The sequence below is a fragment of the Nesoenas mayeri genome, assembly GCF_963082525.1.
Source record: "Nesoenas mayeri genome assembly, chromosome: 23".
Taxonomy (NCBI): Eukaryota; Metazoa; Chordata; class Aves; order Columbiformes; family Columbidae; genus Nesoenas; species Nesoenas mayeri.
In genome coordinates, this window is record NC_137574.1 from 4,380,527 (window position 1) to 4,401,718 (window position 21,192).

Below are 21,192 nucleotides of genomic sequence, written 5' to 3' on the forward strand. Positions count from 1 at the left end.
GGCTAGAACTTCCCTTCAGATAGTTCTAGAGAGTGATGAGCTCACCTCTGAGCCTCCTCTTCTCCAGACTAAACAAGCCCAGCTCCCTCAGCCTCTCCCCATAGGGCTTGTGTTCAAGTCCCTTCCCCAGCCTTGTTGCTCTTCTCTGGACCCTCCAGCACTTCAATCTCTTTCCTGAGCTGAGGGGCCCAGAACTGAACACAATACTCCAGGTGTGGCCTCCCCAATGCAGAGCACAGGGGAAGGATCACTGCCCTTGTCCTGCTGACCACGCTGGTTTGGATACAGGACAGGATTCCATTGGCCTTCTTGGCCACCTGGGCACACTGTTGGCTCATGTTGAGCTTCCTGTCAAGACAGAATAAATCTTCAAATCGGTGCAAGACAGCTGTAAAAAGGGGAAAAACAATTTTTTCCATCATGCTCAGTGGTGAAGTAAATAGTGGTGAAAATCAGGCAGCTTTAAACCCTGTGAGGAGCGGGGCTGAAACACCACACGCTGCCCAGGGCCTGGCGCTCAGCCCGGTCTCCCCCGGCATCCTCCTGCCCCACTCTGGCACTCACCACCCCACTGAATTCCCCAGGGACGCCCCTTTTTTCCCCATGCACCTCATTGTTTTGGGAATACTTGTTTTGGGAGCAGCGCCCCAAGCCCCAGCGCCCTTGGTCTCTGTGCACAGCACAGACCAGGGTGCGGGGACATTCCCATTATCTCCTGCTGCTCTGGGAACCGGCTGCCACGCTCGCCACAGCTCCTAAACGATCCCTTTGGGATAAGAAACACACGATTTCACGTAGAAGAGAAAGAACCAACACCCAGACTACAGCTTCCTCATGTAAGGAACATTTCACAAACAACTGTTGTTGTTACATATCCGGGGACCTGGCGCCTCAGCAGGACTGAGAGACATCGGACTATGAATCCTTAAAGTAAAACACAGTCTCTTCCCAGAATGTATACTGATACATGTATGCATACTGATAGCCTGTATTTACAGGTTAATTTAGGGGGAAGGGTAGCCAAAGTACCAGGAATCCATATCTTCAATAGATTGATAAGGGGAAGGGTATTGTATGTAGACTGAAGCAGGTGTTGGGGGGGTCTGTAAACCCTACAATACCAACTAATGGGAACAGGGCAGGGAAATTGTGGCCGGGATTTGGGGGGGATATAAGTTTTGTCCTTTTATGCATGCCTAACTTTAGGTAGAACACCCCATGTTGCAAAATCTTTATTAAAATACACTTTGCTGAGAGATCCTGCCTGGACCTATTATATTCGCAAGGTAATTGTTTCCTGCGCTCAAAAGGGGAGCAGGAGGAACAGAGCTGAGCTCTTCTCTTTGTGACAGTGACAGAACCCGGGGAATGGCAGAAGATGTGCCAGGGAGGGCCAGTGGAACGTGAGGAAAAGGTTCTTCACCCACAGGTGCTGGACAGTGAACAGGCTCCATAGGGAGGTGTCACGGCCTCAAGCCTGATGGTGTTCAAGAAGAGACTGGACAACGTCCTCTGACACACGGGGTGACCTGTGCAGGGACGGGAGTTGGACTCGATTAAACCCGTGGGTCCCTCCAGCTCAGCACATTGTATGACCCGCTCCCCACTCGCCCGCCGCCATTTTGAACGCGCGGCGGCGCAGAACTATAACTCCCAGAAGCCCCCGCGGAGGGGGCGTGTCCAAGCCGCCCATTGGTCGTCTTCTCAGCTGGCTGCGTGACGATTGGCGCTCGGCCACGCCCGTCAGCGCTGGCCAGAGTCCGCGGGGATGGCGGGCGGGTGGCGGCGGGCCGGCTGCGCCGCGGCGCTGGGGCTGAGCGCGGCCGTGCTGGCGCTGGCGGCCGCCGTCCTGCTCCGCGCCTACGTGCTGCGCTCCCCGGCGATCCCCCGGCTGTGGGCTCGGCGAGGCGGCCCCGCCGCCTTCAGCGCCGGCGAGAGGCTGGAGCTCAAGGAGGCGCTGCGAGGTGAGGGGGCCCGGCGGGCCGCCCGCGGCCCGTGTCCCCGCCGGGGGCTGCGGGACAGACGGGGCCGCCGCGGGGACGGCCCCTCCCTCAGGTGCTCTTTATTCTTTTATTCTCCTGAAGCCCAGCTCCCTTCCCAGTTGGTTTTCCTCAACATTGCCCTCTTTATACACGCAGGACACCCCGTGACTGCCTGCGCCAGGCAGCTCCTTGTTCCCCGGTTAAATCATTGCCAGTTTTTTGGGTTATTGCCTGGCCTCTCCGACACCGTTTTCTGTAGCAGACTCGGAGGATATTTCGATCTCACGAGGGTCGGCAGTTTGCAGGAAACCACAACCTGGCACAAAGCGGTGCCTGTTAGAAGAGGGGTCGGGTTCTCATACGGTTTTGGTTTGGAAGATTTATTGCCTAGCAAGTTTACAAGTTCACCTATTTTTTTAATGGGAAAATGCAGGCATGTGAGAGATACTTATTCCTATGTTTCGTCTCAAATAACACAACCTTTAAAAGAATCTGTAAACTCACTTGACACGGGCTTTTAGGAAAGGCAGCTGTGATTGGTACTAAGTTATATCCGTATTTTGCATGAGAGTGACTCGATATTGGAGAGCAGCCTTGTCCCACCCTTTAACTGGCAGAGCAGACCAGAAGGAGCAACAAAAGACCTTTCTGTTTATACATCTTTAAGGGTTGGAGCAGTTTGCAAGAAGGTGCTGTAACACTCTTGCCATCTCAACCTGACTTACTATTGAAAAAGAAGCTGGAATTGCCAGCTGAGCTTCCTGCGCAGCCACCAGAATCGTGTATGATTCACAAATCGGTTCACTTGAGCAAAATGCAGCTGCTTCTGTGAAGCAGCATTTCTAATAATATCACTCAACACTTTAGGCTGAAAAACAGAGTGTCTAGAAAGATGCCGTGGCTGAAACTGGAAGGAAGCACTTATGTGCTACCTGCTGACAGCTCATTTTTGATAGTGGCAGCTCTTACTATCCTGTGAAATAATCTTTAAAGCCTGGAAAATGGTCAGTAACATAAGTATTACTTTCCCTTTTGAAATGCAGCTCGAGTATTGTTTGACTGATTTCAGTGTTATTTCTATTTATTTCATTGAAGGTGCTATTAAAATCCCAACTGTTTCCATATCTCCAGAGGACCTGAATACAACGGCCATGGCAGAATTTGGAAATTACATTCAGGAAGGTACTCAACTTCCATTCTTGAGTATCTCTGCTCAATTTTATTTTCATAAATTGAAGAGTGTATATATGGTTCTTGAATATAATGGAACAGATTGTTGGTTTGTTTTTCCTCTAGAAAGGACTGTCACAAATGCCGTACATAAGTCACGTCTGGAACAGTGTACTTTGATATAAAAATGGCCAAAGCTACAAAAGTCAAGGTTCAAGTATCTTTTTGCAGCGGTGGTTTTTGGTCCTTGAGATGGTTAAATGACCTTGCCATTAAATATATATATATATATATATATAATGATAAAATTGGACATTATTGTTAATTTTTCTTTTTCGTGTCTAATTCTTTTCTTAACAGTCTTCCCGGCTGTATTTTCTTCAAAGTTCATTCAACATGAAATTGTTGGGAAATACAGCCACCTGTTTACTGTTCAGGGTTCTGACCCTGGCTTGCTGCCCTATATGCTGCTCGCACACATGGATGTTGTGCCTGCTCCCCCAGAGGGCTGGGATTTCCCTCCTTTCTCAGCTGCAGAGCACGAAGGTTTCATCTATGGACGAGGAACGCTGGATAACAAAAACTCTGCCATAGTACGTCACCTTGGTAATGTCATTTCAGAGAGATACAAAACCCGAAAAGGCAGATTGGAGGACTAGAAATCACTGTGTTGTCTCTCTTGCCCCTCTTTAAATGCAGGATGTTAATGACAAATTCCTCAATCCCAACTCTTCCTAGGTATAAAGTGGAGAGGTCTTTTATTACTGAAGAAAAGAGAGTTAAAGCTCTGAGAAGATGCAGAAGTAGATGTTCACAAATGCAGATGTGTTTGGTTAGATGCCATATTTAAATTTGGTGTCAGATGCTGTGTTTGAAGTCAGAGACAGACTTTATACTTTTTCCCAGGTGTCACGTGGGCATTCAAAGCCAAACTTGGCCCTTGAAAAGGCTTGAGCTTCCAAACAAACAATGTTTATTTAGTATTATAGTGAAACAACCTTCTATGTTTTAGTATCTAGTCTGTGGCAGAACAAAGAGCTGTTGTTTCAAGTACATTTGGGATGAATAAAGTGCAAAAAAGATTGATCTGTGGATTTCTAATTTGAGAAAATGTTGGAGGAAAAATTAATAAGGAAAATAGTCCTTTGCGACTTGCACTTCTGTGACATTCTTGTATTTAAATTTAAACAGAGGTTTTGCAGACCAGTGTCACAGATGCTGTGGCTGCTTATTATGGCACAGGTTATACTTCTAGAAAGTTTCTTCAGGTAGTTTAATCATCCATCTCAAAGCCTTGCAACTTAAAACTTTGTTTCGGTGCATCCTTCTACTGTGAACCACACAAGTTACTCCACAAATGGACAATGAAAAGCAATAATTTCAGGGAACATGGCAAAAATAGGTGCTGGTGAGGCAGAGATGATGTAATTTCTGCTTAAATGTACAAAATTAACCAGCTTAAATTGGAAAAACAGAGGAGATGGAATGGTATAGCAAATGGTAGATTTCATTTCTCATCCTTCAGATTGAGTTTCTTATTCCATTTCTGTCATCTTAGCGTTTTTGGTACAAAATATACTGCTCATTAAAATAAATGGTAGCTCAGTTGGGAGCCAAGCTGTGCGTAGGACAGACAGTCTAAAGGAACAGTGAATTCCTTGGGTAATTATAACTGTCGTGCTTCCTGTGCAGTTTGTCGCTGACTTCACCGCTGAGAACAAGCCTACGCTGTGTTTTGTGTGTGTGCGCTGACACTGTGTTGCACACGAAGTCTTAAGCATTATTGATCGAGAATATTGCAGCAGGTTTCCCAGAGAATACAAATATCGTCAGTAGGGGTTGTAGAAATAAAAGCTCAACTGTGAGCAGGACAAAGTGTCCTTAAGGGCTGTGAATGCATCATATTTCTTTGACATTACATTGCATTCTCTTACATCTGATCTTCTTACCAAATGAGAAGAATAGTACAATACATTCTGCCTTTTTTTTTTTCTGCAGGGTATTCTACAAGCTCTAGAATTTTTGCTGAGAAGAAACTACAGACCCCGCAGATCTTTTTATGTTGGCATTGGACATGATGAAGAGGTATTTTCTTTCGTTTCCATCACAACAACTAGTTGTTTGCATTGTTCGTCTGTGTAACAAGGCTTAATTTTTAAACATTGTTTAGCTAGAGAATCTTTCCTGGTTTTCTTTGGTATGTGGGTAGATAGTGTGTCAGGCACATGGTCATAGTTCTATATTGATTGTTTGGCTTTAAGCGACATTGACAAAGGGTTTGGCATGATGAGCAAAGAGAAAAGAAAACAGTAGAGTGTTATTTCAAATTATTTTCCACGTGAAAGGTGCAGCAGAAATCACATTCTGGGGTAAATATAACATGTGAAAAGCCGGTCTAAGATTTACATGGTTGTTCCAAATGATCAAGAAGAGCCAACAAAAACATTCTGCTTTTGTTGTGGGTATACCCACCGGTAAACGGTCCAAACAGACAGGTGAGGTGGTTTTATTTATTAATTTTCAAAATATAAAGGCAAAGAATTGTTGATAGTTGAAATGCAGTTCCTGTGCCTGGGTTCTGCAGGTGTTTGGGCGGAAGGGAGCGATGGCCATGGCAGCTCTGCTGGAAGCCCGAGGCGTGAAACTCTCCTTCTTGCTGGACGAGGGGAGCGCGATCCTGCACGGCGTTGTCGCGGGAGTGGAGAAGCCGGTAGCTGTGTAAGTAAGAGAGAACATTTCAATCAATTTTCAATCCTTAATTTGTGAGGAATGGCCTCGCTAATGCAAACAAAATCCATTTTCATGGCATGTGGCTGTGTTGGTGTTGCGGAAGGTGCAGCAGGGGCACAAAGTGCAAGCAAAGGACGTTCAGCATTTGCTTCTGTCCTTCACAACCGTGCCGACAAAAGCAGAATGTTCCGCTTAGCTAGTGCAGGCATGTTAATTGCGTGCTGTAGAGTCCGCTTGCTGGAGAAGTAGCCAAGACATCAGTCCTCCAAACATTTAGACGTTGTGTTAATGCTTTGTTGCTGCTGCTGCTGCTTTGGTGTTTTTTATGGTACTAAAACAGAACAGAGTAGTTCTGAACTACTGAACAGAGTAGTTCTTTTTACCTATATTCTATGCGTGTGTGTTTGGAGTTGCGTTAACCATTTGTTTATTTACCATTGACCAGCATCGCTATCACAGAAAAGGGTTCGATAACACTGAATTTCACTGTGGAAAAAGAGCCAGGACATTCATCCTTTCCGCCAAGGGAGACAAGTATTGGCATTCTCGCAGCAGCGATGGCCAGGTGAGAGCTCCCAATGTCGAGGACAAGTCAAGCAGACTCCTAAGTCACTGATGCATGACTTTCTTGTTTAATGTTTAGAGTATTGTGCAAATTCCCCTTCTGTCTTTGAAACTGGAATTTGTAGCTCGTGCTGAAGGGCAGAAAAGCAATCCCAGCAAAAGGACCCAACGTCTGGAATGTCTTTTCAGCTGTTTCTAGTGTCGGTTGATTCCTTAAAACCAAGACAAGGGGTACATCCTGATGTCTTATTATAATTTATGGTGTAGTGATAAAGATTGCTTGGTTTGGGTTACAGAATTTCTCTGGAATTTCTCCTTGCACATACCTGCTACCTCTTGCTGGTAATTTTCCAAACCATTACCATGGTATAAGGTCAGAATGTGACAGGGTAAATCATCTTATTACATGTCTGTGTAGATATCAAATCTGCTAATAAATACTGATTTTAGAAAAAATACGTACAGCTAGGATGGAATTTGGTGTGCTGTTTTTCTGGCTTTCCATGTATTCTTTACAAGAGTCAGGTTTGTGATTTTTTCAGCTGTTCTTCATAGAAAATATTTTCATGTGACTGGAATGCTCAGAAATCCATCATGGAGCTGTGCCCACAGATTTACTTAACAGGAGAGGATCTCAAATACACGGATACATTTCACGAATTCCTATCAACCTTTTGAGCAATCATAGCTAGAGATTTTTATTAAATTCTGAATGCTGATTTGCTTTGTCGTAGGCTGGAGCAGAATCCCTTGCCCAGTCTGTTTGGCCACGGGCCAGAACTCTTGACTCTGGAGCACCTTGCATCAGAGGTGAGGAAGGAACTATAATTTCATTCTCTGATTTTCATATTAATAAGTGGAGAGTAACCCAGCATATGAATTTAGAGCATAATTACGTTATTCCTGGGAAGGAGAAGGCTGAAGCTGGCCTTTCTCCCAGCTATTAGAATTGTTTCTGCTGGAATTATTTCAGCCATAGCCAAGTGCCTGTGGTACCTTCTTGAAAAGTAGAAATTGTCTGATTTGTGGTTTTGTTTCTTCCGCTTAGTTCAGGTTTCCTCTCAATCTCATCATGAGCAATCTTTGGCTGTTTTCACCTATTGTCAGCAGGTAAGAAAAGATACCCTTGATGAACGTTCCCATAGAAGTTGAAGAGCACTTGCCGTTTCTGGTCTTCCCAGGAAATCACTTGCACTTTTTCATAGTTTAGACAATGTCAATGCTTAATAACCACTCTGTGGTTATTAATATAGTTAACAAAGATGAGGAGAAAGCTGAGGTACTTAATACCTACTTTGCCTTAGTTTTTACCAGTAAGACAGGTGGCCCTCAGCACAACTGGCCTCTGGAGGTGGTTGACAGAGATAGGAAGCCAAATAGCCCCCTTGTATTCCAGGAGGAAATAGTTGGTGACTTACTGAGCCATCTGCATCCTCACAAGTCTATGGGACCAGCCGGGATCCATCCTAGGGTGATGTGAGAGCTAGCAGAAGAACTCGCCAAGCCGCTCTCCATCATCTTCCAACAGTCCTGGCTCACTGCGGAGGTCCCATACAATTGGAAATCAGCTAATGTTACCACAATCCACAAAAAGGGCGTCAAAGCTGACCCTGGCAACTACAGGCCTGTCAGCCTGACCTCGGTGCCTGGTGGGGTTATGGAGCAGATCATCACAATCACACAGCACCTTCAGGAGGGACAAGGGATCAGACACAGCCAGCATGGGCTTAGGAGGGGCAGGTCCTGTCTGACCAACCTGATCTCCTTTTGTGATCAAGTGACCCAGCTGGTGGATGAGGGGAAAGCTGGACATGTGGTCTATCTGGACTTCAGCAAGGCCTTTAACACTGTCTCCCATAATATACTCCTGCAAAAGCTGGTAGCCCGTGGCTTGGACAAGTGCACTCTCTGCTGGATTAAGAACTGGCTGGAGGGCCGGGCCCAGAGAGTGCTGGTGAATGGGGCCGCATCCAGCTGGCGGCCAGTCACTAGTGGTGTCCCTCAGGGGTCAGTGTTGGGTCCAGTCCGGTTTAACATCTTTATTGATGATTTAGATGAGAGGATTGAGACCATCATCAGCAAATTTGCTGATGACACCAAGTTGGGAGGGAGTGTTGACCTACTGGAAGGCAGGAGGCTCTGCAGAGGGATCTGTATAGACTGGAAAAATGGGCTGATTCCAATGGGATGAAGTTCAACAAGGCCAAGTGCCAGGTGCTGCACTTTGGCCACAACAGCCCCCTGCAGCGCTCCAGGCTGGGCACAGAGTGGCTGGAGAGCAGCCAGGCAGAAAGGGACCTGGAGGGACTAATGGACAGGAAGCTCAGCATGAGCCACCAGTGTGCCCAGGTGGCCAAGAAGGCCAATGGTGTCCTGTCCTGTATCCAAACCAGCGTGGTCAGCAGGACAAGGGCAGTGATCCTTCCCCTGTGCTCTGCATTGGGGAGGCCACACCTGGAGTATTGTGTTCAGTTCTGGGCCCCTCAGCTCAGGAAAGAGATTGAAGTGCTGGAGGGTCCAGAGAAGAGCAACAAGACTGGGGAAGGGACTTGAGCACAAGCCCTATGGGGAGAGGCTGAGGGAGCTGGGCTTGTTTAGTATGGAGAAGAGGAGGCTTAGAGGTGAGCTCAGCACTCTCTAGAACTACCTGAAGGGCAGTTCTAGCCAGGGGGGGATTGGGCTCTTCTCCCAGGCATCAGCAATAGGACAAGGGGCCATGGGCTTCAACTCTGCCAGGGGAGATTTAGGCTGGACATTAGAAAGCAATTCTGTGCAGAGAGAGTGGTCAGGCATTGGAATGGCTGCCCAGGGAGGTGCTGGACTCACCGGCCATGGAGGTTTTTAAACTGAGACTGGACATGGCACTTAGTGCCATGATCTAGTAAACGGACTGGAGTTGGACCAAGGGTTGGACTTGATGATCTCTGAGGTCTTTTCCAACCCAGTCCGTTCTGTGATTCATTGAATAGGCCATCATTCAGCTTATTGCTTATGTAATTGTGGTGCTTATGTTTTATCAATATAAAACTTATTTGAAATGTGTTTGTTTGTTTGTTTCTTTCCCTCCTTTCTAAGAGTTCTTGCCTGGAAACCTCCCACCAATGCTTTGATCCGAACTACTACAGCGGTCACAATGTTTAACGCTGGAATCAAGGTACCTTTGTTTGGATTTTGCTCCATGTAGTATAATGAGGGCATCAGGACCTTTGATTTCCACCTGTTTATATCCAGTTACAAGCTCATTACGAGCTCTGGTCTTAGAGCTCATGAGGTATCACCACCAACTCATTTTCACTTTAGATGTGGCCTGGATTTAGCTCAAGTTGAAAGTCGCTTCTTCGAGAAGTGACTGATTTCTGGCACAAAAAGATCTCGGTAAACTAGTGGTGTGATTGTTTATGTCTTGGGATGGGCTAGAAAGGGCTCTATGTAATCATACAAAATATTCATGACACTATTTAAACCAGGTGGGATTTTGTGTCCTTGGCCTGTGAGACAACAGATTCTGGCTGATCCAGCCAGGTCTTGCCCTGCCAAGGAGGTGCAGCTGTCCAAAAATATTATAGCCCTGGAAAAGAAACCAGCTGTTTGGTGTGTCCCTGAAAAATGGTACTGAAAAGCATCGCTGGACAAGAGAACATGAGACAGTGGCTGAACAGTGACACTGAGTGGCCAGGAGTGAAGTGACACCCTGGTTTCATTTATTTTCCTAAAGATTGTAGCTTTTTGTGTTCAACAGAATTAGAAATACTCATTCTGTAGAAAAGAGAAGTTATGTGTCTTTGGTGACATCCTTTGTAAAGTGACTTACATGTCTCATACTTGGGGAAAATCAATATGACAATTAGGCAAAAATACTGCTTCGAAAAACCAATAAACTTCCATAATTTCTTAAGCCCTCTCCCTTCGGAAACCTTATATTATTTCCTCAAGAGGAAAACTTCTCTATAACAGCTAACTTCAGTTTTGTTGCGTCGATGAATATCTCTGTGTAATTATCTGCATTACAGATGAGATTTACAGTATTTTAACAGAGTACAGGAAGAGATATCACACTTAGTTGAAACAAAGCAAAGCATTCGTGTGAAACCTGGAGTTGTTTGAGCAGCTTCTGAGGTTGAAGTTGGCATTTTAATGTTATTAACTTTCTTTTAAGTTTGGGCCCTTCCTTTTTTTAATCTATATTTCTTTTTTCCTAGCTAAACGTCATCCCATCTTCTGCCAAAGCAACTGTGAATTTCCGGATCCACTCCGCAGAGACGGCTGCTGAGGTCCTGTCCTTCCCGTCCCCCGATCCGGGGCTGTTCTCATCCCCTTCTGAGCAGTTTGTGGCAGCCGATCTGCTCCACGAGCATCATCTCTCCCTGTATTTCATACCAGCAGTGGAAGGGAATGATCTGAGAGTTGCTCCTTCATGGAGGTCATCAGAAACACAGCTTATCGAGCGCCTTTGCTCCTCCTGTGAGATGGATTGCAAAGTGCATCGTTTCCCCTGCCTTGCAGTTATATCGAGCAGGTTTCAGAAGTCGTTTTGTGCCAAAGAGCACATGGATTTTAAATGATTATGGAATGGAAATGTTAAGGTTTGTGACCTTCAGTAGGTCAGACATGCCTGTCCAGGCGAGGACAGCTGGGAAACACGGTCAGTAAACAGATTCATCCCAAACCTTTGCTGAAAGTTGATCTTTCTGGAAGCTTTTTCTGGATAGTTTACTTGGATAACCCAATTACCCAGTAGCAGCAGGTTGACCACCTGCCTTCCAGGCCCGAAGCGGTTCAGGAATACCTCGAAACAGTGATTTGCATCTGATTGCACTAGGGAAAATAAATGGCTCAAGTGTCAGCCATCCACGGAGCACGAGGGACTGGCACACAGTTTCAGTCCTGATTCTTCATCTGTATTTGCAGCCACAATTGGCAGTTCATGGCCAAACATTTTCTGGAAGGTGCAACATTTGCTGACATCTAGAAGGGGACCTCCCTTACTTCTTTTGCTTATTGAATCTGTGTTTTTACCCACAGGTGCTCGAGGCGGTTAGAAACACAGTTGCTGATGACAGGGTGAAGATTGACGTAGTAGAGGCCTTTGACCCGCTCCCTGTCAGCCCTTGGGATGACCAGACATTTGGAGTCCATATTTTCCAAAGAACCATTCTGGATATTTTCCCAAACGTTGACAGTGTGGTCCCAGGTAACAACGAGCACGTGGTGATTGTTTCCTCTCCAACTTCCACCCTGCTTGTCTCTCCCCCATCCCTAGTACTGACTTGTTTCCATTTTCTGTGTATTTCTCCACCCCAGCTGTTAACTGCTGGAAACAGCTGGTTTTTCCTCTTTCTATTTAGTTCCCTCTGGATGTTTCACAAGTTTTAATGTTGTTTTTTAGTAGTGGAAGTTAAAAAAGCAAACAGGAAACTGACAGAAACAATGAGGCTTGAATTTGACTCTGCATATACAAAGGAATCTCTTCAGGGAAGAAAGGAATAGTGAGGGAGGGTAGGAGGTCTTCTTACTTTAGCTCTTCTTTTATTGTTTTCTTAGCTGGCAAAGCCATTCCTGCTTTTCTGCATTGTTCCCTATGATCTCAGCCCCTTCCCTTTCTCACAGCTCCTTCCTACTCCTGCACTGCTTTGCGCTTGGGATCTTAAGCTTTTGCATAGGCCAAGTGTTCACGGCTGATCTTAGAATGACTGAATTGTGTGTTCAGTTCCTTCTGTTCATGAAGGGGAGAATGTTCTTCTTCCAGGAGGCACCAATAAACTGTTTCCAGTGATTTTTGCTTTTGGCGTAGCTCGGGGTCATAGAACTCTTATCAGTTGCCTTTCTCCGGGCGGAGTGGGGGGAAAAATGTGGGTCGTTAAATTGCCGCTGTCATGCAAAGCAAACCTGAGGTTTGTTTTCCAGGCACGTGTGTTGGAAACACAGACAGCAGGCACTTCACTAACGTCACGAAGGCCATTTATCGATTTAACCCGCTGCTCTTGAAATCAGATGATCTTCCCAGGTACCGTATTCTGCCGGTATGTGGGCAGCTGTTTGGGGTGGGGACCAGTGGAAGAGAAAATCGATCTGCGTTAGGCAGGAGGAGGAAACCCAGCCTTGTGTACCTTGGCGTGGTGGTGGTGTTGCCTCACATTCTGTTAGGCCACCCATTTCCTGCACATTTGGGTGCTGCACAAATTTGGGATGGTGATTACCCTGGGAGAACATTAGCCCTTGCTGCTTTTTGCTTCAAATCTTCAATTAGTTGCTGCACTCTGAGCCTTGGAATCAGTAAATTGGGTTGGCCTGAGGAACAGGTTGCAGTTACGGTGCGCTATTTGGTGTATATCGCTGTATTTTTATGTTGCGCGTCGCTTTATGAAGTGAGCCCGCCGTTAGGGTGCTGAGTGTATGTACACAGGTCACAAATTCCCACTGGAATGAAAAACATTCTTTTTCCTTCGAGGATCCATGGGTTGAATGAGAGAATCTCGGTTGAGAGTTACGAGAAACAGGTCGAGTTCCTGTTCCAGCTGATCCAGAACTGTGATATCCAGAGGCTGCCGGAGCCTCACGCGAACTCCCACGAGCTCTGAGAAACACACCTGAGAGGAGCAGCCGCTGGAGTGGACTCTGGGCTGCCAGGGTCTGTGCCATAAGGTGCAGTTGTGTTCCTGTTGATCTATGGCTGGAATTTGGTTTTTTACACGTTGTACTTTACATACAGATGGAAAAACGGCTGGTTGCTGCTTCAGGCACGTGTACAGTTTGCCGGGAAGTGAGAAGAACCTGGACAAAACACAACAAATAACCCTGATTTCTATTCCTCCCTGGTCTGACATGCAGCCATTAATCTGATGGTATTAATTTTTTCAGCGCTTTAAGCCTCTGAAATTGGTAGTCACTTAAAAACCTAAGCTAGAATCAGCACTCACTCACCTGTCAGTAGAAGAGGCGGGTTTCTGTGTGCGCTTTTCACAAACTGACTTTAATAATTGATTTTTCACAAATGACGTGTCTGTCAAAAGCTCGGGTGAGAGGTTTGCAACGTGGTGGAGGTTTCATGTCACCAGGAGAGTGACACTAAGAGCTTGTGGCACTGCTGCTCAGCAGGGGCTTCTTCCCCAAGCGATGCTCTCAACCAGCGTCAGTGTTAACTTGGTACCGCTAAGTTCTCCCATGCGCACACTGATTTCGGACTCTATTTTAAATACTGAGCTCCAAAAGTTATTTTAATGGGTGTTACCCTCATCTTGAAGGTGCTGGAAACTTTTCTTCTTGTCTTTTCAGTGACGTTTTTCCCCCTCTCTCTCGCTCTCTGGTATGGCCCAGCGTGTGTCATACATCTGGGTGTCAGAATGAGGAACTGCACTTTTAAATAAGGTAAATCAGTGTTGTCTGCACAGATACATTCTCTTCTCACTGGGTCAGGCTCTGTAGTGTATGTTTGTTCTGTTCCTCTAAGAACTTGATGCTGAAGGAACTCGTGTTGCTGAGATGTGTCTGTTTTGCAGAGCGGGAATTACACACTGGAATGGGCGGTTGTTCTGCTCTAAATTCATATTGTAAAATGTACTGGAAGGTACAGGAAAAATGCTGAAAAACAGTGATGGAACTGTGATTCCTGTTCTTTCCATTCACCATTCTCTATTTATTTGCAGTCTGATCTTATCACTATGGCAAATGGGCTAAAACTGTATCAATCTACTAAATAATTGAAACCAGATCAGCATTTTCATCTAATAAAACAAGGAATGCAGATTCTTCTCTGATTAGTATTTAGTGGTTTTATGTGGCTGTATAATTGCAATGAAGTCATTTCCACACCTGATGCTACACTAGAGCAAGTCATAAAGTTTCCATCAAAACAGATCCACATATTTTCCAGCCTGCTTTCATCTTTGCACCCTCCCTGGTGCTCCCCTTTCTATACAAAACCAGCTAACTCTGTGCATTATTGGGTAGTAAACAGCTTGCACCTTTTCCAGTTTATTGCCTTTTGCCTGTGCGCTCTCTCATTAATTTGTTTAGCCTCGTGTCTATGGCTCTTTTGTGAAGGTGTCATTCCTCTTGCAAACTCCTGTTGCAGACACAGCAAAAGCGACGTGTCAGGGTAAAACACACAATAAAATACATCCCCGGGAGCTGGAGGTGGAGGAAAGTTGGGGTTTGTTTGTTCGTTTGTCTATAAAGGCAACTGAGCCTTCACTTTGACTGGGGCCATATAGGGTCGATATTGTTTGACATCTTCATCCTGTCTCAACCCTTCTGTGATTCTGTTCTAGGGCACAGCTGGTGAAGATCCGAACTCGGGTCATGCTGCTGTGGTGCGGAAGGAGGGATTTGTTGCCTGTTGTAACAGCAAATGGGCCCTAAAGACAGAAAGCATCCTTTATATTTTGTAATCTCCTGTCTCCCACTCAAAATCACTCTGTGTCTTGGTGAAATTTGAGGACGTTCATCTAAAGATTCATTTTGCTGCTGAAGGGAAAGCGAACAGTGCTGGGAAGGCAGGGTTGGTTTTGGTACGGTGCAGATGTGCACCAGGAGTGTTGCAGAGCTCGTTAAGCGCTGCTCATCAGCTGCTGCTGAAATCCTGCAGTGCCTCTGCATCACGGAAACGGCCAACGCAGCTTTACTGCAGCCTGGAGCCACCAACCCGAGGCGCTTTGAACAGCCCGTGTCTCGTGGGATCGATCTAACGGTGAAAAAGCACATTGCCCGCTTTTTCCAGTCGCTTCTGATAATCGTCTGTGCTTTTCCCGAGCAGCAGCTTTGCCCTTCGGATTCGCAGCTTCCCTTGTCCTATCGGCTGCTGTTTCATGCTTATCTGGCCCAGTTCTGAAGGATCACTCGGTGTTTGGGATCTGAACACCTCTGCTTTCTTTCCGCCCCACTTTACTGCTCCCGTGATACATTCTCAGCGATTGCCTCTCATCTTTGAAATCTTAGTGTCATCATGTAAATAACTGTGTCAGGATGATGCGCTGGTCTTATCTGCTAAGATCATGTACAGCTTTGCATTGCATGAGTAGTTATTTGATAATGCCGAGTACATCGTGAAGACACAGAGTAATAGCTCTGTGAGATATCCTTTCTTTTTGTAATGAGTCACTGTGCTTTGAGCCCGTAGAGCAATTACCTCTGAATCATCAGAAAAAGGCTGATTTTCTGCTCCGGAGTCACATAAATGCGTGTCCAATTCCAGCGTGTTAACACGTTTCTGTGTTACATCTATAGCCATTTCCTTTCTTCCCCTTATTTATGGCCAAGCCTCCAAAGCTGACAACCGTGACTCAGAGTAACGTGCCCATCGTTGTCCAGCCGGAGCAGACCAGCTGATTTAGGGTCACACTAAATGCTACACGATGGAGAAAAGGTCACATCCCACACCTGTATTTTCTAAAGAAAGCTCTCTTGCTGGCCTTTATCTAAAAGGCCTTGTTTTATTTTCAGCCTCAAGTGACCACGGAGAGTCCAGGCAAAGAGCTGGAAGGAGAACACAGGAACAAGGTGTTTGAAGTTGTTTCCTCCAGCCTTGCATTTGTCAATCGCATCCTTGGCTCCTCTTTTGCCCTTGTGTTTGAGATTTCGTGGAGCTGCTGAAATCCATCCAGAAGTTCTCCAGCAGGTGCTGTGAAAGGTTCCTCGCTCGGCACAGCACGAGTCTTACCTGTGCAACAGAGCACAACATCCACCGAGGGATCTGGAGGCCGCTCAGCCACGGCTTGGGCTCAGCCTGAGACCCTTAATCCTGGCCTGAGACTCTGAATACTGGCCTGCACTGGTCTTTAGTACTGCAGGCTGCTGCCAGGTTGAACCCCGCAGGGATTCCTGCCGGTGCCTCCTGTCCTCACCCGCAGCTCCCGTGCAGAGCTTAAAACTTGAATCTGAAACTTTTACAGACACGTTTGTCATTTTAGTCCCCAAATTCAGGCTCTTACAATAACTCTTTAAAGAAGGTGACCTCATTAATATTTTGAAATATGGAAAGGGTGAGTGTCAGGAGGATGGAGCCAGGCTCTTCTGGTGACAACCAGTGACAGGACAAGGGGCAATGGGTGCAAACTGGAACACAGGAGGTTCCACTTAAATCTGAGAAGAAACTTGTTGGGGGTGAGGGTGGCAGAGCCTGGCCCAGGCTGCCCAGGGGGTTGTGGAGTCTCCTTCTGTGCAGACATTCCAACCCGCCTGGACACCTTCCTGTGTAACCTCATCTGGGTGTTCCTGCTCCATAGGGGATTGCACTGGATGAGCTTTACAGGGCCCTTCAACCCCTGACATTCTGGGATTCTGTGAGCCCGCGCTGCTGTGACCTGCCAGGTCTCTAGTCCAGTGTTGTTGGTTGCAGGGCAGCATCTCAGTGCCTGTAGCAAGACCTAGAAGTGCTGCGCAGGGATCTATTTCCCTTACCCGAATAACACAGCATTGCCGTGCAGGGGACTCGGCTCCGCTTTCCGGTTCCACGGCTTCCCGGGGCAGCGGAGGCGGCCGAGATAAAGAGCTCAGCGTGGTGGGGAAGGGAGGGACCCGCGGAGCTGATCTTGGAGCCACGATGCTGGGCCCCAGAGGAAGCTGCAGCGCTCAGCAGGAAGGAAAAATGACCACATGGAAGGGTGGTTAACACAGGGGGTAGGGGACAAAGGGTAAATGCTCTTTGGAACTGATGGATTTACCTCCAAGTTGGGCAGTGGGGTATGAGAAGCGAGTCATGTAGGGGACTTGTCATGCATCTTTTCAATTATATTTTCGATCCAACACAATTGTATGGTTTATTGTAGCCCTGTAAATACTCTGAATCACTTGAACGCTGTGCCTGAGCTCGCACTAGAAAGGCACCATGTGGAGGGGCCTGGCTATGGTTCAGCTCTTTAACCGCGTTAACCAAAAAAGCTCCTAGTTCATGGCAATAATCCTCTGCTTGGTGCCTGTGCTGTGTCCGTGCTGACGCTCTCCACCTGCTCTCTGTCCACTTACCACAACTACCCCAGCTTATTTTCATGTTTTCTGGATGGTGAAGACAATTAGAGAAAGGCAGTAGCTGGGTTATCATCACAAATTGATCCAATAGCCACAAGAACAGATACAAACTACTCTAGGAAGCGCATAGGGGCAAACAATATTTTTTCCATATTCTATTTTAGCTGCACTGCAGCCACTACACCTGACACGTGCATATCTAAACTATCTTTACACTTAGTAGCTCACCTACTGATCTTAGTCTATCTTAAGCACAGGTCTGTGTTCAGCCTACCCGACCAGCTGTGTCAGTGCTCAGGACAAGTCATTATTATTTGCCCTGGAGAACTTTTATCCTTCCAAGCACACCTGGATTTTTAAACATTGGCAGTGCGGTACTGCCTAGCTCTAAATAGACACCAGAAAAGGTTGTGATCCCAAATCCTCTTTGAGATGTTAGGAAGTGAGACGATCTTCACGGAGTAGGTAATGGGGGGAGTTCAGAATTTATTTTCCTGTAGACTTTTTTTAATATCAGTATCTGCGCTGCTCAGTCTGGCAGGTTTGTGGTGTTAGGACCAGATCAGGGTTGGCTGCTGACGTTCTCACCTGCCCTCATGAGCTGCTTTTGCTCCGGACTGACGTCTCGAGCGGTAAGTCATTATCCATCGCCGATTCAGTCTGGAAGTTTGGCTGTTGAGTTACAAGAGATGAAGAACAAGGTTCCCTCAGAATCCTTGGTCACAGGCAGCTGGGGCTCCGTGCAGATCAGCGTTTTGATGTGACGGAGTGGTGGAGCTACAACAGGGAGCAAAGGCTTTGACAGGACGCTGTCAAATTCTATGTTAGGTGGGGGTTTGGAGTGAATTCACAGAATCACACAGAATCCCAGAATGTGAGGGGTTGAAGGGCCCTGGAAAGCTCATCCAGTGCAATCCCCCCATGGAGCAGGAACACCCAGATGAGGTTACACAGGAAGGTGTCCAGGCGGGTTGGAATGTCTGCACAGAAGGAGACTCCACAACCCCCCTGGGCAGCCTGGTCTAGTGTCTGTCACCCTCACTGAGAAGAAATTTCTTCTCAAATTTAAGTGGAACCTTTTGTGTTCCAGTTTGCACCCGTTGCCCCTTGTCCTATCACTGGTTGTCACCAGAAGAGCCTGGCTCCATCCTCCTGACACTCCCCCTTTCCATATTGATCCCCAGGAATAAGTCCCCCCTCAGTGTCCTCTTGTGCAGCTCCAGAGCCCCAGCTCCCTCAGCCTTTCCTCACACAGGAGATGCTCCACTCCCTGCAGCATCTTGGTGGCTGCGCTGGACTCTCTGCAGCAGTTCCCTGTCCTGCTGGAACTGAGGGGCCACAACTGGACACAAGATTCCAGGTGTGGTCTCCCCAGGGCAGAGCAGAGGGGCAGGAGAACCTCTCTTGAGGTTGGATTCTTCTGTGAAAAGGGGGAAATCATCCCATACCCATTGTAGCCTCCTGAGTGCTTGCCCAGAGCTGGCCAGCTGGGTAGTGCTAAAGCTACGTGGCTGCCGTAAAACACGTGGACACCACATTCCACCATCTCATGTAGCTCCACGGTAAACTCTTTCCAAGCATTTTGTTGCCTTTGGTACCCGCTGTCCCGCAACTGGAAACCCGTTTCCTGCCCTTTCATCCTCGGCCTTTCTGATCCCTGCGCGGCAGCGTCGCTGGGGGGGATTTTATCTATTTCTGTTTGCTCGGGCAGCTTTTTGTCCCTGTGCTTCCCCTTCCTGAGCGTGCAGCTGGCCGGGCTGCTCATCAACAAGGGCGCGTTTTGGTTGTTTTCGGTAGGGTGGAGGAAGAATGGTTGCTCCAGGGGAGATTTTCCAAGCCAGGAAGGAAAGATGAAGGTGGAAAGCGAGCCTGACAGAGCAGGTTTATTTGGACAAAGGAAAACAGAGGCGAGGGCTGGAGGCAGGATTTGGAGCTCCATTCCCAGCCTGAGTGTAGACCTGTGCTATGGATTTACTTAAGGCATCATCTCCATGTATCTCGAGTTTTCCTTGGTGTCTCTTTCCCAGTGTCGCATCAGGAGGCCCTGAGAATGAGTTAAATGACTGTAAATGCTCATCACCCCTTGAAATACCAGGTTCGAGTAGGCTGTGTAGCAGCAGATGGGCACAAAACCCAGCGCTCTGCCAGTTCCTGTATCGGTGACGCTGCTCATCTCCTCCAGAAACTCCACTTTCTTAAAAGAAACCGATTTGCAAAGGTTTTTGGGCCTGAGACAGTTAGAAAAGACCTGAGCGGGTCTATCTGAGCTGTCTCCATGCTGCTTTATATAATTAGATATCCTGCTCTGCTTCCAAACCAACAGGTATTTCAGGAAAGGAAGCTCCCCATGCTCAGTTTTTAATATGAGCAGAAAGAAATTAAGTAGCGTGACCCACATCTTTAGGTGGGGGGCTCGATCACAATGGATCTCCTGCTGCCATTGACCACAACTCCCTTCGCCTCCTTATTTTAAGCAATGAAGTCACCGGCCCCACTTGACTCAGTGTACGTGGGGGGGGGGCAGTTCCTGCGCTGTCACACGCGTGTGTCACGTTGTCACCATTGGCTCCAGAGCTGTCTCCAAGGCACGGGGCTGGGGATCACGTCATCGCTCGGGGTAATAACTCACTGCTGAGTGTTTCCTGGGAGGAAAGGAAAGGAAAGGAAAGGCAGGAAGGAAAAACGACAGCTGGTCACAAGTTCCAGTCGTGCAAAAAAAAAGAAGAGGAAGTAAAAGCCAAACATGAATCAGAAGAGCTGGTTTCATTCAGGAATTCGACAGGGCAATAGGGCACTGAGCTCCGCGGTTTGTGTGTTTGTGGTGGGGCGGGTGGTGCAAAGCAAAGCGAGGACATGACAATGTTCTCAATATGGGCTGAACTGAACTTCAGCAGAGAAGCCCGCGGGTCTAGCGCAGAGGCTGAAAGCCAGCATGTAGCGCCCGCGCCCTGTCGCTGCTCCCGGGCCCCAAAATGACAGAAAATGCACCCAAGCTGTGCTTAATTAACAAGGCGGATTAAATGATAAACCGCCCCCGCTCGCTGCATGTGGAGCCGGCGCCATGTGACCCGCAAGCCACGCCCCTGCGCCGCCGGAGAGGGGCGTGGCCTCCGCCTCCCCCACCCTGCGTGGGCAGCGCGGTGAGGAGGGGCGGGGCCAAGTGTGACGCCACACACGCCTGGCCAATGGGGGCGCGGCGCGGCGCGCTGGGCAGGGCCACGATTGGCGGGCGGTGATGTCAGGGCGGTGCGGGGCAACCTGCAGCGGGTCCGGCGCGGCGCGGCGGGCAGAGCGGAGCGGCCGCGGCGGTGAGATGCGCGGAGCGCCGGGGCGCGGCGGCACTTGGGGTCCGGGGGCAGCGGTGGGGCCGGGGCAGCCCTTCCCCGGGGCCTCTGGGTCCGCTCCGGAGGGTGGTGGCTTGAGCGGCTACGGGGCTGCGGGCCGCCCGCTCCCCCCGCGCTCTCCCGGTAGCGCTTCCGCGGGGCTCTGCGGCAGCTCCAGTGCTGCGGCAGCCGGGGAGCGGGCAGAGCCCCGGGCCGAGCGCCGGCCGCCGGCTCCGTGCGGAGTTTGGCCTCTGGGTGTCCCCGCATTGCGGGTTGGGTCCCTCCCGATGCTCGCTTTTGGGGCAGAGAGCTGTTATCCCCCTGGTCCCCCGGCACAGCCCCCGAAGGGCTGTGAAAGGAGGTTTAGAGTCGAGGGGATAGCGCAGCATTCAATGTACGTGCAAGGGAAACGCGCAGATGAATGAGCCGTTATACCGACTGCCACGACACCCAATAGAATA

The 21,192-nt window shown here is 48.0% G+C and overlaps 1 protein-coding gene across 1 annotated transcript; it reads left to right on the top strand.

The window, feature by feature from the left end:
- Positions 1-1,768: 1,768 nt before the first annotated feature.
- PM20D1 (peptidase M20 domain containing 1) lies at positions 1,769-13,024 on the top strand (the record flags this gene model as incomplete). Its single annotated transcript, XM_080358183.1, has 13 exons — positions 1,769-1,964; positions 3,078-3,164; positions 3,513-3,745; positions 5,151-5,237; positions 5,737-5,870; positions 6,328-6,447; positions 7,181-7,256; positions 7,495-7,556; positions 9,522-9,600; positions 10,646-10,717; positions 11,469-11,637; positions 12,351-12,450; positions 12,895-13,024. The coding sequence occupies 13 exons, from the start codon at positions 1,769-1,771 to the stop codon at positions 13,022-13,024; spliced, it is 1,545 nt and encodes a 514-aa protein (XP_080214309.1).
- Positions 13,025-21,192: the final 8,168 nt, after the last annotated feature.